This window comes from Coffea eugenioides, chromosome 2 (assembly GCF_003713205.1).
Source record: "Coffea eugenioides isolate CCC68of chromosome 2, Ceug_1.0, whole genome shotgun sequence".
In the NCBI taxonomy this organism is placed as follows: domain Eukaryota; kingdom Viridiplantae; phylum Streptophyta; class Magnoliopsida; order Gentianales; family Rubiaceae; genus Coffea; species Coffea eugenioides.
Window position 1 is genome coordinate 26,994,423 of NC_040036.1, and position 15,019 is coordinate 27,009,441.

A 15,019-nucleotide genomic window follows, 5' to 3' on the forward strand; every position below is an offset into this window, starting at 1 on the left:
TTTGGGAAAAGGAAAAAAAAATCAAATGAACCAACTACTATCTAGAAAAAAATTTATGTGAAGGAAAATGATAAAATATAAAAACGAATAGAAGAGGAACATAGAGAAAGAAATCAAGTTTGAAACTTCAATAATTAATCAACCAAGATTACATCTCCTTCTTCACCACCATTACCACCACCAACTCCTGCCAAACTGCTCTTCTTCATCGCCACTAATTCCTCCTAATTGACGTGCAAGATTAATACCACACTCTTTCTTAGGTGGTGAATTCTTGATTTTCGCCACTAATGTATTGGAAACTCAAGGTCCCGCATATGAGCTAGATGTCCAATACAATTACTATTTTAAAATGTAAAAATGTCATTTCTAGCTTCCCTTTTCAATGAAAAGCCAGTCTCTAATAACTCAATCCACGTGCCCTTGTACGAAGAAAACACCATGACAGGTATGATTAATGTTTGGCACAATTATATGTGTGATTGCTGTATTTTTTTTTTTTTATAATATCTTATACACTTACGTATATCTTATGATATTTGGTGTACCTAAATAAAACTCAGACTTTTGACAAATAAAATGAGTAGAAACTTTTGGGTACAGTAAGAGATTGATGCGAGTGTAAAATAAAACATGTGACAGATACAAAAAATCGTACGCAAACTAATCCGTTAGGGTTCCGTAGAAAACATAACTATGACTTCATAATTCTTTCTTATTTTTCACAAGGATTAATCTATTGCTTTGCCAAATTGTCCAATAGCTACACTTTCTGTCGGATTCAGCAACTTAATGATTTTTATGCATGCTTAGGACCAAAAGAAGGATCGTCATCACATCCCCTTGCAGGCAAACTTCACAGAAATCTCTAGGGTGGTGCAAGTACTAGGCTACTAGCAGGTTCCAAGGCTGTACTTTGACCACCAAAAGAATTGGAGTACCTGAGACTGAGAGGGGATGTTTAGTATTTACTACTAATAAATAGTATAATAATAAAGTATGAGAAGCTCTTGATATGATATGAATACCGTCCTTCTTGCTTTTCAATTTTTAAACATACATGTGATTTTGACCCTTTGATACGAGGGCAAAGAACTTGACCCTTTTCAATATCAAGATGAGGGTTTTTTTTTTTGAAAAAAAAAATAAAAATCTTGATATCGAATATCAAACTTAATACTATAACTTTACCATTTAGTAAGTGTTTCACATTGAGACATAAACTGGTCAAATTGACAAATCAAGTATCTGTGCCAATTTTTTTTTCTGACATTTTCTTACAGAAATAAGAATTTAAACAAATAAACCTAATCCCTACAGTAACTCCAAAAGCCGGCAACTTTTGGAGTCCTGTGAGGGACTTATCTACCCAAACCCCAACCCCCCCAATTGAAGATCAAGATTATGTTTGTGCGTGCACAGAGATGGCCGTGCACCTGTGATAACAAAGTAAAATTAACAATGAGTGATGCTAGTTTCTTGTCACACGTACTGTATTGTATTACGTTGCGCATGTGGTACAAATAAAACTTGCTCATGTAACAAATTCTTTAACCTAGCTATATGATGATGATGATGATGATGACTACTTTTTTTTTTTTAATTATTATTATTTATGATGATGAATACTTGTATCAAAGGGAATGTATACGAAAATTAACAACATTTGCCGTAGGTTGATCACAAGAAATATTATTGTCAATTGATACTCAGCTAGATGTATCGATGCAGCATCAGTGGTCTGCTACTGGTCTTTTATATTTCACATCTGCTGTTCAGCGCAAGGAAACGAAGTTGTAACAAGACCAACTGATGGCTGGGAAGCCTATTATATATACCTATGCTTACTTAATTTGATGTTTCTTTTATCAATCAAGCACATAATTTGTGCATCAATTCTTTCAAAAGTTTAGGCAATAGTTGTATCGTATCACGTAAAACCTTCTAAATTCAAGGAGAACTATTATTATTAGCCAGAATAACTCAGAGAAATTTTTTTTTTTTTAAAAAGTTAGAAACAACGACCACCCACTGATTCACAAAGAAGTACCCCAATCTCATTCATGCTACATATATACAGTGTGAAAATCAATATCAAATCTCAAACATTACAGCGTAAAAGAAGGCTAACTTTGTACTTTTATTGGGGCTTTTACCTTTTTTTCTTTTGTCATTTTCATGATACAGTAATAGCTTTTACTTTAGGGTTTGGCTAATTAGAAGTACGCATACGGCACTTGGTAAGTGAGGCAATTTCTTGAAAAAGTGGGTATCTCTTTTTTTTTTTTCAAATAATATTTCGCTTGCATCATAAACGTATTTTTCAACTCACTTTTTTATACTTTCAACCACATTTTTATCTCACATACATCACATTACATCACAAAAAACACTACATTAATTATTTCAAATAATACTCTATCCAAACAAACTAATTTAGTACTATATGTTATATGATTTTCTATGCTAAATCAAGAAAGCATATGCTATGTGATTGTTTGTGGAGGAAGCATGCGGTATATGTTAACTTTTGCAGTATTAATTGTGAAAAAATGTGTGTAAAACTGCTTAGAAGAATTCTTAGACAGATTTCATGTCAGAGTCTAACTGGTATGGACTTTGGAAATGAAGACTTGGATGTGCATTAACAATGTCCATCTCCAAATTTCAATAAGCTATAATTCTCAATTTCTGTTTTTACCTTCATAAGTTATTATAAAGTTCAACACATTAATTTAGCGTGTACTACGATCGACCTTGTGGAAGATAAAGATAAAAGAACTTATCGATTGTGCAGTTGTAAGTAGAAGAGGAACCAAAATGAAGGACAATGCAAAAAAGAAGGGATGGATGGATGGATGGCAAAGCTTCCATGCAGATGCAGGCTATATTGCCCTTCAGATGTTACTCCTGCCAAAAGGGTTTTGCTTAGGTGTTTCGATCTGTACAATGGGCTTTCCTTCATCTCAATAGAATAGAAGGCAGCAATTCATAATAATTAGTTCTTTCAGTCATTCTTTGCTTTTTCCTTTTGTGATTATTCAGCTTCTTGTTCTGTTGAATTTCTCTGAAGGGCAGCTTGACAATTTTTATTGGAGATATTGGGACATTAATTAGTTCTTTCATTCCAAGAGAAAAAGGGCTATCGATACTTCAAGACCTTGCTACAAGAACCAGTTGCTTGTAGGCATATTCAATCTCGACCCCATAGGAAATTACAAGTACAGAAGCTTTTATTTATCCATAATATGCAGCTTTCTGTTAAACCAAGATCAAGAATACACAGACTCACCATGAATGGCACTTAGGAGGGGAAGGGAAGGATGAGTAGAAAATGAAAAGTTCATAGGTTTTTCCAAGAATATTTTGATAGGAACAGGAGTGAGTGAGTCAGGCAAATGAGAAAAGCCGTACTTGATTGCATGCTGTCAGATATATTCCGATATGGACACTTAGACTCCAGACTAGTATCCCAACTTTCTGCGCAACTTTTTTATGCTGCTAGCCCACATACACATATGCCTTTCACTTATTTGTAGCAAATCTTTTAAAAACCTAAAGGCAGATTTCTTTGACAGTTGGAGTATTTTTCTACGGCTTTGGCTCAATTTTACACGTCAAGAAATGGAAAAGAAATTGAAGATAGAACCACGTAATCTGGAGGCTGCCACATTACATCTCAAGTTTCAAGTATGAGATGTGGAATATTATTATTATTATTATTATTTGGCTAAAGTTGCTGTTTCAAAGTTAAGAGATTTTAGATTCTAAATGCGTGATTTTTGAAATTCACCACTTTTTCATTAACAAGAAGAAAAATAATTTGGCTATCTTGGAGGAAGAAAGTCAGCAGCTTGTGTTTGATTGGCTATAACTGTATTTAAAAATGTCGACTAGTAAACTTCATAGGATTTTGGGAGAACATAACATTCAATTTGGGATGCATGTAAAAATTGTGGGATGCATTAATTCGTTTGAAGATGTGCTTAAAGTTCTAAGTATTAAACAACAAAATCGATTTTGAAACATGGATTCACTTTCTTGAACTTATAGTTGAAAAATTATTTATTTTAGGAAATGTATTCAATACATTAACCTCTTCAATTGGCCTAAGATGTCCGTCCTACCTACATAATAAAGGAATCAGTACGAATGATGGGAGTGTATGGACGTACATCTTAAAGACTACAAGTGATGGATGGATTCTTAGGGAAGAATATACGGTCCTTGCCCCAAGGGAAAGAAGGGGTCTTGAATATTTTTCTTTCTTTCTTTCTTTTTCGAAAAAAAAAAAATTTCAGCTAAATAGTTATGAAGTTGTTTGCCTAATACTACTAGACTAGATGTTGTTGGTATTGTGGGAGGGTCTTTTCAAGGAGACTGGGAAAGTAGACAACTGTGGATGAAATAACTGATGATAGAGATGAGATGAGATATGTTGAGTGGAAGGCCCAGAAAGATGGCATATGAATTGTGGGAGCCATGATAGTTTTCTCATCTTTTTGCAGGGGAGGGTGGTCTGAGTAGACAATTGTATCTATTGGAGTTGGATTTGGCAGGATTTTAGACGCTTATGATTTTAGCCCTCTTCCAATTTGCATAGACATTTTGACATGGATGGAAATTTTGATGGACCCCAGTACTCATTGTTTCCAAGATTTTTTAGATTGTATGTTCTCTTCCTTTTTTTTTTTTTTTAAGTTTTAACACACAGCCAACCCTTGCTACGTTTTACAATAGAGTTGCTGTATACTTGTAACTGTTTTTTCCATTTTTCTTTAGGATGATGATATTAGCCCTTCTTAAAAAATTTTAGACGCTTTTCAAATTTCATCTAATGCCAAAAAAAAAGGGAAGGCGTGCCTACAATTTTTTAAGAAGTGCTGATATTGGTCCGCTTAGACGATTATTTTTAAGAGTTTTTATAAAAAATATATTGTATTAATTTGATATATACATATACATAAGATAAAAATATAATTGAGAAATGTATTCACGAAAAAAGTAAAAATTACAATCCAATCATTTCCCTTTCTTTAGGTCTATGAAACATGAGATTGTATTTAGAATTAGATATCGCATGAGTCCGAGGCTTGAATAAATTATCAAGCATATACTCTTGGATTGCATAGAAAAATGTATTTGCCTCCGTCATTTTCGGCACATGTTCTTTGTCTGTTGAACATGATGGAAACTGCGATGCAAATGTCACTAGCGGTCCATGGTAGTGGGCTATACTTTGCTATACTTCCTTTCCATTGGTACTGCTTGCTACTCGTTAATATTTCAAGTTACTATATATATATATATGTATGTATGTATATGAAGCATGTTGAATTTATAGATTGCTTACCAACGAGAGACCACTGACATTGTACTTTAAATCAAAATATTCATAGGCAAAATGTGTATATATATATATAATTAATTTTTTTTACACTGACAGTATATACATCCTGACAGTGCATACATTGTTAGCGTTAGATGAATGATAACTATGCAAAATTTCAATTTAAAACTCAAGTTTTGCACACATGTCATGAATCTAACGATGATAGTATATACACTGTCGATGTATATAAGATATATATATATATATGTGTATGAAGCATGCTGAACTTATAGATTGCTTACCAACGAGAGACATTATTGTAATTTAAACCAAAATATTCATTAGACAAAATGACAAATCTTAGGAGTTGAACCAAGCCTCACTTGCATTCAATGCATGGGCGCTATTTCAGTTAATAAAGTCATATTGGACCTAGTACTGACTTTAAAGGTATGGAAATTGGAAAGTAGTTCGTGAGACACGAGCACAATAACGGAGATAAATCAAACAGCCGTGCAATGTTAGTCAATGTTATGAATTTGCTGTAATGGGGATGCACAATAATGGAGCAAAATCAAACACCCGTGCAATCTTAGTCAATGTTAAAGTTTTGCTGTAATTGGACGTCAATCTTCATAGCCGGTAAGAGATTGGAGTAAGTTGTAGCATTTTAGGCCAATGGTCGAATCAAATTACAGAAATTTAAACAGGCATTGAAAGAGGATCAAAGCAACTGGGGATAAGATTAGGGAAGAAAATTAAGCAACTAATACTAAGGATAGCAATAGGGTGGGTGGGTTTGGGCCGGCGAGAACCCTTCCTCCGTCCTCCATCTCATGTTCTAAAATTTTTTCCCCGTCCTCGCTCTGTCTCCTGCTTCCCTCGCCCCCGCTTTTCGCTCCTTTCGATCCCGCCCCATGCCCCCACCGGTGCTCCTGCGGTTGGCTAATTATAATTATAATTTTTTATTTTGACATTATTTGTTTACATATGATGACAACTTTTTGTATATATATATATAATGTTCTTTTAGATTTTTAGCTAAATATTCAATGTAAAATCAAGCTTAAAAATCATTTTCATATTTTTTGTTAAATAGCTTAAAATATGTAAAAAGATTCAAATAAACTAAAAATAACCAAATTATCATTTTATCAGACAAATTATGATATTATATAATATATATATGCATCTATTATTGATGTGTAATTATAATATGTGTACGTGTGCATATGTGTATATAATTATATATAAATATTTAATTTTTTTTAAAAAACTTTGTGTTAGTGGTACTGGAAGAGCCATGAGTGTGTCTGGAAAGCTATTATTTGCACAAAAATTATTTGCTTGCATCACAAACATATTTTCTAATACACTTTTTTATTTTTCTAACAATCTTTTTATCTCATATACATTACCTTCCAAAAAGTGCTACAATAATTATTTCAAATTTTCTCCCATCCAATCCCTGTCGCTCACCCCATTTAAGGTGAACACTAATGTAAAAGAAGAGAGGAATTGAGAAATGAAAAGATAAAGCTCTACATTCTTTCTCCGGAGCCGTTCTTTCATGATAATCACATGTTTTATTGTTCTCAAAATCACTTTGGATTCATTAACCTAAATGTACTAGAATATCGAAAATGCCAAAATTGACAATTATCATAGTTGAATTTAAGCGCTTTGTAACAGATCGTTGAATAGGTGAGTTGCACACCAAATTCTTGTGTGTTTAACCAAAGTTCTGATTTTTCTAATGCAGGGCTTAAACGTTCTGTAGTAACCTCTCTATAAATTTTATCAAACAGATGCAAACTCCACTCAAAAGGTAGAGACTACGTACTGTCGTTTTGTTGTATTGGATTATATCCTCATATACAAACTACAAAGAGAGAGACGAGAGTGGATCCTGAAACACACAAAACCCACACTTGTCATATTTCATCTCCAAACCAAAATGGACATCAATAAGAGGAAAGACGAAAAAGTTTTCAAACCTAACAATCCTACGAGTGTCATTTACTGTTGTGGCACTTCAGCCGTTTAAGTTGTTCAAAACACCTTAAAATGTGCACAATGAACTACCTTTTTGGTCCCACGGTCATGGGCTTAACCATCCACTCTAAGGCTCAACATAAAATCAACGAAAAAGTGGGATAACTGCCCTAACAACCATTAAAGCGAACATAAGAGCATTACCAACATTGCAAACTGCAAACACACGATAGTATCATTCTGTACATAGAAAGTCTTTTCCCAAGGCTCACAATATTTTGGGTTTGTTTGGATATGATTTTATTTGTAAAATATTATTTGATTGAATCATAAACACGTTATCAACTATTTTTTTATCTTCTTTACTATCTGTTTATCTCACATACATTATATCATAAAAGGTGTTACAGTATTTTTCTAAAACATTATTCTAAATAATATCCTATCTGAACAAGTAGGAAAATCTTATAAAGTTTCTTGGTAGAGTTAGAATTTTTTTTTTTTGTTAATTTTTCTTAGAATATAAAAGTTTAACTTTGCTCTCCTTATGTGTATATCAACATGTGTGCACTAGCTCATATTGACATTTGTAAAGAATCTTCTATCTCACTTCGTGCTCCACCTCTTATCATACCTTTTATATATTGCCATCTTTACAAGATCCTTTTTCAATTCATTTTTAATTCCCTTAAGTTTCAAAAACTAATAATTGGAAAACATAACACATTAAAACAACACTTTATAATGCAAAAGCACAACAAAAAATTCATAAAAGTTCCATGTTTCTATGATGTTTTTTATTTTTTTAGTCACTTATTTTTTTTCTCTGTACTCTGTTATTAATTATTGGAAATTAAGGAAAGGATGTTTGTGAAGAAAAGTGACAATACAATAAAAAGTGAGACAGGGTATAGGATAAGAAGTATGATATAAAATCTTCTGGATTCTGTATTTGCTTAATTATTAAAATCAAGTAGTGACATAACGCTAGTTGCTAAAAATAACTTCTATAAATAATTTCTGAATTCACCTAAAAACCATTGAATTCCAATTTAAAAACTTATTACATGCCTAGAACTTTTGAAAGTGAAACCGGACAAATAACTTTCTAGACACTCTATACCAATCATATAAAAGTAGCCTCCAAAACTTTTACAAGTCAAGGAAGGTATATGATGATTTGGTTGAAAATTTTTCTTTTCTTTTTTTCCTGCTCTACGGGTTTGGCTAAGCATAATCAGAAATTTCATTTTCTTTTCTATTTGGAATTCTGCACACAATCACATAAATTGTACTTTACTTCGTCGCAGTATGTTATAATTAAACATGCATGTATGCATACGAAGTTGCCTACACTAATTTTATGTGTATCTAAACTGATCTAATGACAGGTGTTTGGTCAATAACTTACCATACATTGATCCAAATTTGTTCCCTAGAGTTCACCTCTTCCCTGCGTCACAAAAGGCCTGCCTCAGCAGTATTAACGTCAAAAAAGCTATAGAAATGAGAAAGGTGATACCATAGCATATGCATATGACAATGGTGAGAGGGAAGAGAGCAGAAAAAGGGTTTCCAATCTCCAGCGTTTTTTACACACTTTATACTGTAGTACATGTTATCCTCGTTATTCTCACGACAGCCTTAAGATGTTGAGAAGAAATAATTCCTACTACAGCTCCTACAACATCCCTTCCTTCCAGCCTTTACTAGTTGACCAAATACCCCATCCAACAAGAAGCACAATTGCGCAAGAGTTTAATATACCTTGAACAAACGCCACCATTCCCCAGTCCCACACGTTGTACGACACCCATGCAACAGCCAAACACCCACTATCATAGCAGAAGAAGAAGAATCTAAACGAATTTCTTAGCTCTTAATCAACACCAGCTTTGAAAATATCACGACTTGGCTTTAATGGAAGGAGAAAGATCAGCATCAGGGTTGCACTTGAATCCCAATTATGAGCTACCACCCTCATTCTCTGCTCCTCATCCCATTCCTGAGATGGGTTTTGTACAGTTTGAAGATCATCACCAGGTTTTGAGCTTCTTGGCCCCTTCATCACAATCTTCTCATATATCCTCGCAGACTCTCCATGGTGGTGGTGAAAATAATCACACTAATAGTAGCACCACCAGCAATCATAACGGTTCTTTTGGGTTCAGACATAATGAACTTGTGGCTACCAGTACTAGACCTTCATGGAATAACGACCAGGTAGGTATTGAAACTACTAATTTAGGTAGTAGTAGGGTTTAATGTATCTGATCACAGAAATATCTGTGTTACAATTTCTGAAATGTTTCTTGTTAGTAGTTTTTAAATCATTAATTGTTGAATTTCTGGTAGTATTTTTTGTGGCCTGAGTCTTGATCCCTGCTTTCTTTATGCATCATGGCGAAAACTATAGGTGGGCTCGCTGAATCCCAAGGCTGTTGGTGACCAAAATTGCGGTACTAATAATGCCAACGAGGGTACCAATTCCTGGTATCATATCCCTCTATTAGTCCCTTACCTTCAGATCTATTTCTTTTTCTCTCTCTTTTTCGTGCACTCTCCTTACCCTAAAAGGATACATGGACAGATGGATAGCTTTCTTATGGCTTAGTTCTTACATATATATTTGGGAAAACCCTGGTTTTTTATTGATTCGAAGGGATGTAATCCAAAGGGCTGAAGGGGGGTTCTTTAGCAATGATTTCCATTCCCAAAGAGTTGTAAAAGCAGGCTTCTGTGCCCTCCATAAAGCCGTCTTTCTAGTTTCTCTCTTTTTTGCTTCTAATTATCTTACCCTAGAGAAGCTTCTTTACTAGTATTATGCTTTTCATCAGAATCTAGGAAGATCTTACCATATACAGTAGAGATTCACGAGGTTCCATTGCAAGTTCCAACTTCCAATATGATTGCGCACTGCACAGTTACCATTTTCCAATGCCATTTCTTCTCTCTCCCTCTCTTTTTCTCCCCAAAATCCAAAAATAGTTCAAAACGCATGTGGTGTTCTGTGGTGTTTATTCCCAAAGGACCAGTACTGGATCCGCCACATTCTGATAACAACATATGATAACACTCTCCCTCTTGTCAGCAATGATGATTTCAGTTTTGGCCTCTTGCTGTTTGTTTGATGCAAGCCTATCTATTTGTAGCAACAAAAGAATAATCCCCCTAGCCAACTAGCTGCAGCCAGCCAGGACCTAGTTAGAAATAAACGTTTGAAAAATCTGATGAATTTGCCAGGTGGAGGAGCTCGGCCTCAGAAAAAGGTAAGGTGAAGGTAAGGAGAAAGTTAAGAGAGCCAAGATTCTGTTTCCAGACAAGGAGTGATGTAGATGTCCTTGATGATGGTTACAAATGGAGGAAATATGGCCAAAAAGTTGTCAAGAACAGCCTTCACCCGAGGTACTTCAATCCATTCTTTCACACGTACACACATAAATATAAGATGTCTAGAAACTTTTAATTGCTGGAATGTTCATAGTCCATTGAATTCTTTGGTTGTGGGAATGAGAGGGGTAAGTGGAGATCTCCATTATCACTTTGTTCAGAAGAAATTTGGTAACAAAGTACGTTGAGCATATGATTCACAATAATTGCTTCTGAAGTGGTAAAAGAAGTGGGGGAGAATGTTGATCGGACACTGTTCTATCCATATCGTTGCCCTCTAAGTCACAGACAGTTCTGTTTCTTCATAGTTATTAATTTTTTTTGTATCGTTCTCATAGTTCAGTCATTGAACAATCGTGGTAACAGGAAAAAAAAAAATTTCTAAGCAAATCATGGTATAAGATTGATTACTTTATTGGAAAACTTAATCTTATTACCCATATTGTACTGAAATGTTCGCTTTAACATATTACGGAAATGATCAACATTCTTCAAGCTGCATTCATTTCCCTGTTCATGATATTTTTCACTTAAATCATTTTCCTTTTTTTTTTTTCTTGGTGCAAATCTTTTTGAGTGTTATTTGTAGCCTTCTTGGTCTCACCTCGTCATTATTCTTGCTTGGTATTGAAATCAAAGCTTGATTTATTTCCAATTCACTATACAATATGCCAAAAAGATAAGTAGTAGTAGTAGTACGTATTATGTAGTTCTTCTTGATTTATCTGGCCCAAAGAGAGGTTTTGTTTTCTCTTTTCGTGGGGATGGGGGTTGGGCGGAAGAGAAATTGGAGTACCAGAATGGGGTTCAATAATGTAGGTGGAATGTTTCAATGCTTGTGTGATTGAAGTCCTGAAAAGCATTAGTTTTCCCGACACATTCTTGCATATTGTTCAAAAGTCATCAGTGATTCCCGACTCATTCTGAAAATTCTTTGGAGCATGGTAGGTAGGTACATATTTTGGAAGGTTTCAAACAAAATTATTTGTGCTTTGTCGTATGAGTTTATGACAACAGTGAATGGAATACGAGAATGATAATTTAATTTGATGTGCTTTAGAATAAGGATCCATTGTTTAATCTCAGGCCCTTCTTCCTCTCTCTTTTGTTAGGTTCAGATTCTGCCTAAAAAAAAACTGTATGATTAATTAAGAGAAGTTTCATAAGTAAAACTTCGACTATCCTATTCACTTTAATGTACCTCATATATAGATGAGCATCTAACAAGAATTCTACAGCCTCATGATATGATTGTCTTATTCACCTTCATGCTTTTCAAAGCCTAATGTCCTGTTAAAAGAATAACTGCTGTATTATTGTGCTAGTGACCCCTTGATTTTAGATTTCAGTTCATGAGAATTTTGCTAAAAAGTTGTAAAAGCATTCAAGATAGCATTCGACTAGTGTAAATGTGAATGAAAACCTATAGTATATGATCATATGGTTAGGGAAGTATCAACCTCTTTCTAGGGAAGTATTAACCACACAACAATAAGCTCGGAGATTTTAACTTGAGTGTTGGAAGTGCAATATTTTTACAAGGTTCCTAAAAAATTTAGTAAAGAAAAATGTACATACTTGTAAAGTATATTACTACAAGTACTGTTGAAGTATGCTTTTAACTCGTTCCAAAAGTAATTTAGTTACGGTATAGTCAAATAGATTTGCTTTTTGCAGTACCTACTTATAAAGTGGAAGTCTTCTATAACAATATGCTCTTGAATGGTGTCACAAGTTCAAACACTACTTGTATTGAGGTCTATACCAAGTTCTCTCAGCACTACTTGGTGGATAGGGGAAAATTTTAGTGAGGGACCAATTGTTGCTACAGAATAATTTTGACCGAATATATCCACCCACAAATATGCAACTATAATGTGACAATGGTTGGAGAAAAATAAAAGAAAAGAAAAACTCACGAACATAATTTCTTTAAGGTAAAACAAGCCCTCTTGTAAAATATTTAGATTTCTAGGGAACAACTCGTGCGTTTTAGTGTACCACTTATACTTAACTTCCTTGTGTGGTCATCCAAAGTATCATTTATACTGCAAAACTTTAATCATACAATGATAGAAAAGATGTTAGGTGATCTTTTTTATGCACCTACAAATCTAAAGTTGGTTCATAGTAAAGGATATAGAGCTTGTTTACCAATGGCATTTGGAAGATTAACCCTCACCCCGGTAATGTACTTAGACACGTTTGTGCTTGGGTAGGTAGGTTGGATCTTAAGGAATCCAAAATTATTGAATCTAAGTTTCTGTGGACATAATACTATTTCGGTGCAATCAACTAAGGTTCAAGTCCAGCTATAATTTAATAATAATGTGTACTATATCTGATAAGTCGATCATACATTGCATCAATATTCAATCTTTCAGTTCATAATTTAGTTCTTCTGGATTCGGATTCAAAATTGATAATACATATTATTTTGATCTAATCCACATGAAGATTTTGAGTCTAATATTTGATGTCTTCAAATCTTCATCTGCACCTAAGTAATTTATTGTGTGCTCGTTAAGAGCACTCTCGGCAGTGTTGTTTCACATAGTATATATGTTCATATTTGAACTGAAAACCTTTTTGTTGAAATCCTAAGAATTAAATAAAATAATTTGAACTTGGTTTTAGACCATTCAAAACAGACAACAGCAAGTATAACAAAAGTGCAACATGCTAGGGAAATAAAAATTGGACTATACAGATCAACTTATTCTAATTATCTCCCTTCCTGAAGTAATATTTGTTTCCACTGGCCAACAAATTTTTCCATCATTGCTAGGATTTCCATCTTTTGCATTATTTTGAGCTCTAATATGACATTGTCAATTACATAAAACCACTCCTGTCGATTATGAGCTCAAAACGTGGTGATATTTCAGTCTAATGATCAATTGCTACGTTAATTGAGTAGGTAATTATTTTTCTTCATATTAGGTGGAAATTATGGTCAAATTAGTCTCGAGTTGGAATGCTAAAACTCATAATACTTCCTGTTGCAGTTCGAATTATTTGTTGAACCCTAGCTAATGATGAGCTATTAACTAATTGTGGGCAAGTGATACAAACACGCAGAAGTAATAGCTGCGTGTAAGGTGTAGCCTTATGGGGCACCATGTTGCTTTAACTAGCATCCTTAAAAGATGCATCCATGAAAGAAAATGTTTGCTGTTCATTCTTGGTGTTTCAGATACTAAGGAAATGTGAGGATTCTAGGTCTTCATTTGCTGTAATTTATCTATTGTAAAATGAACCAGCAATGATTTTACTAGGGATCATTGCATGAACCGAGCTAACTTTGGCGATCCCCATGATAGTCTAGTTACACAAGAGAAAGCAATGCGACTTCCCGTTGGGTGTGTGTAAGACTGATATGCATGGCATGACTACGAAAATTTTGTTGTTAAATCATGACTACGGCATTATTTGTTGATTGGATGACGATTTTTCAGTATACAATTGAAGGATGTCTCTGGTTGGTTTTGCAGAAGTTACTACAGATGTACGCATAATAACTGTAGGGTGAAGAAGAGAGTTGAAAGACTATCAGAGGACTGTCGAATGGTGATAACTACGTATGAAGGTAGACACAATCACTCCCCTTGTGACGACTCAAACTCGTCTGAACATGAATGTTTTACTTCATTCTAGCAGCTTGATTTGTATAACTAGTAAATTATATATTGTACACAGGCTAGTCGTTTGCATCAATCTTCTTTTTATGGTGTGATTAATGTTCCATCGAATAGCGTTAGCTTCAGCTCATCATGAGATTTAATTTATGTGTATAAAACTTCAACCTCTATATTCTAGTAGTTATATATGTTAGCTATTCCTCAAGCATATATCGTTTTACTGTCCGTGCTTCTATTGCTTTTTGACCATATATTGTTACCGTGCTGGCTAGCTAGAAAGGGGACTTGCCTTGCATTCACTTTCAATTGATCATTCATGACTGATCATTATGCGCTTGACAATAGAAACTTTGCATGTGGGACAAAGAAACAAGAGCTGGTAACTTGTCCAATTCCTACAAAATAATTCAGCAATCGATTGAAGTTGTACTATATAACTTAATTAACCTTGTTTGGATTGAAGTTTTCCAAAGAAAAATCTTTATATCTTTTTATTTCAAATACATCAAATCGTTACACTACGTGTTTTGGGTTGCCTATATTAAAATATTGGTGAAATATATTTTTATATATAAGAACGAAAGATTCACAACTCAAACATCAAATGCTTCAATTCACTCTTAACTGCATGCTTTATTGCCGTAATATAATCAGCTCTCCA

At 34.1% G+C, this 15,019-nt stretch overlaps 1 protein-coding gene across 1 annotated transcript; it reads left to right on the forward strand.

Annotated features, from left to right (window-relative positions):
* The first annotated feature begins 9,229 nt into the window (after window positions 1-9,229).
* On the forward strand, window positions 9,230-14,479 carry LOC113763949 (probable WRKY transcription factor 12). The gene is made up of 4 exons (XM_027307950.1): window positions 9,230-9,550; window positions 9,744-9,820; window positions 10,571-10,732; window positions 14,212-14,479. The coding sequence occupies exons 1-4, from the start codon at window positions 9,248-9,250 to the stop codon at window positions 14,372-14,374; spliced, it is 705 nt and encodes a 234-aa protein (XP_027163751.1). The 5' UTR covers window positions 9,230-9,247; the 3' UTR covers window positions 14,375-14,479.
* The last annotated feature ends 540 nt before the right edge of the window (window positions 14,480-15,019 follow it).

What these genes read in the sequence shown, in the direction of transcription:
- LOC113763949 (XM_027307950.1), top strand. Translation starts at nt 9,248, where the DNA reads ATGGAAGGAGAAAGATCAGCATCAGGGTTGCACTTGAATCCCAATTAT. An exon ending in CTTCATGGAATAACGACCAG is followed by an intron (nt 9,551 to 9,743) that starts GTAGGTATTGAA and finishes CGAAAACTATAG; the next exon opens with GTGGGCTCGCTGAATCCCAA. An exon ending in AACGAGGGTACCAATTCCTG is followed by an intron (nt 9,821 to 10,570) that starts GTATCATATCCC and finishes TGAATTTGCCAG; the next exon opens with GTGGAGGAGCTCGGCCTCAG.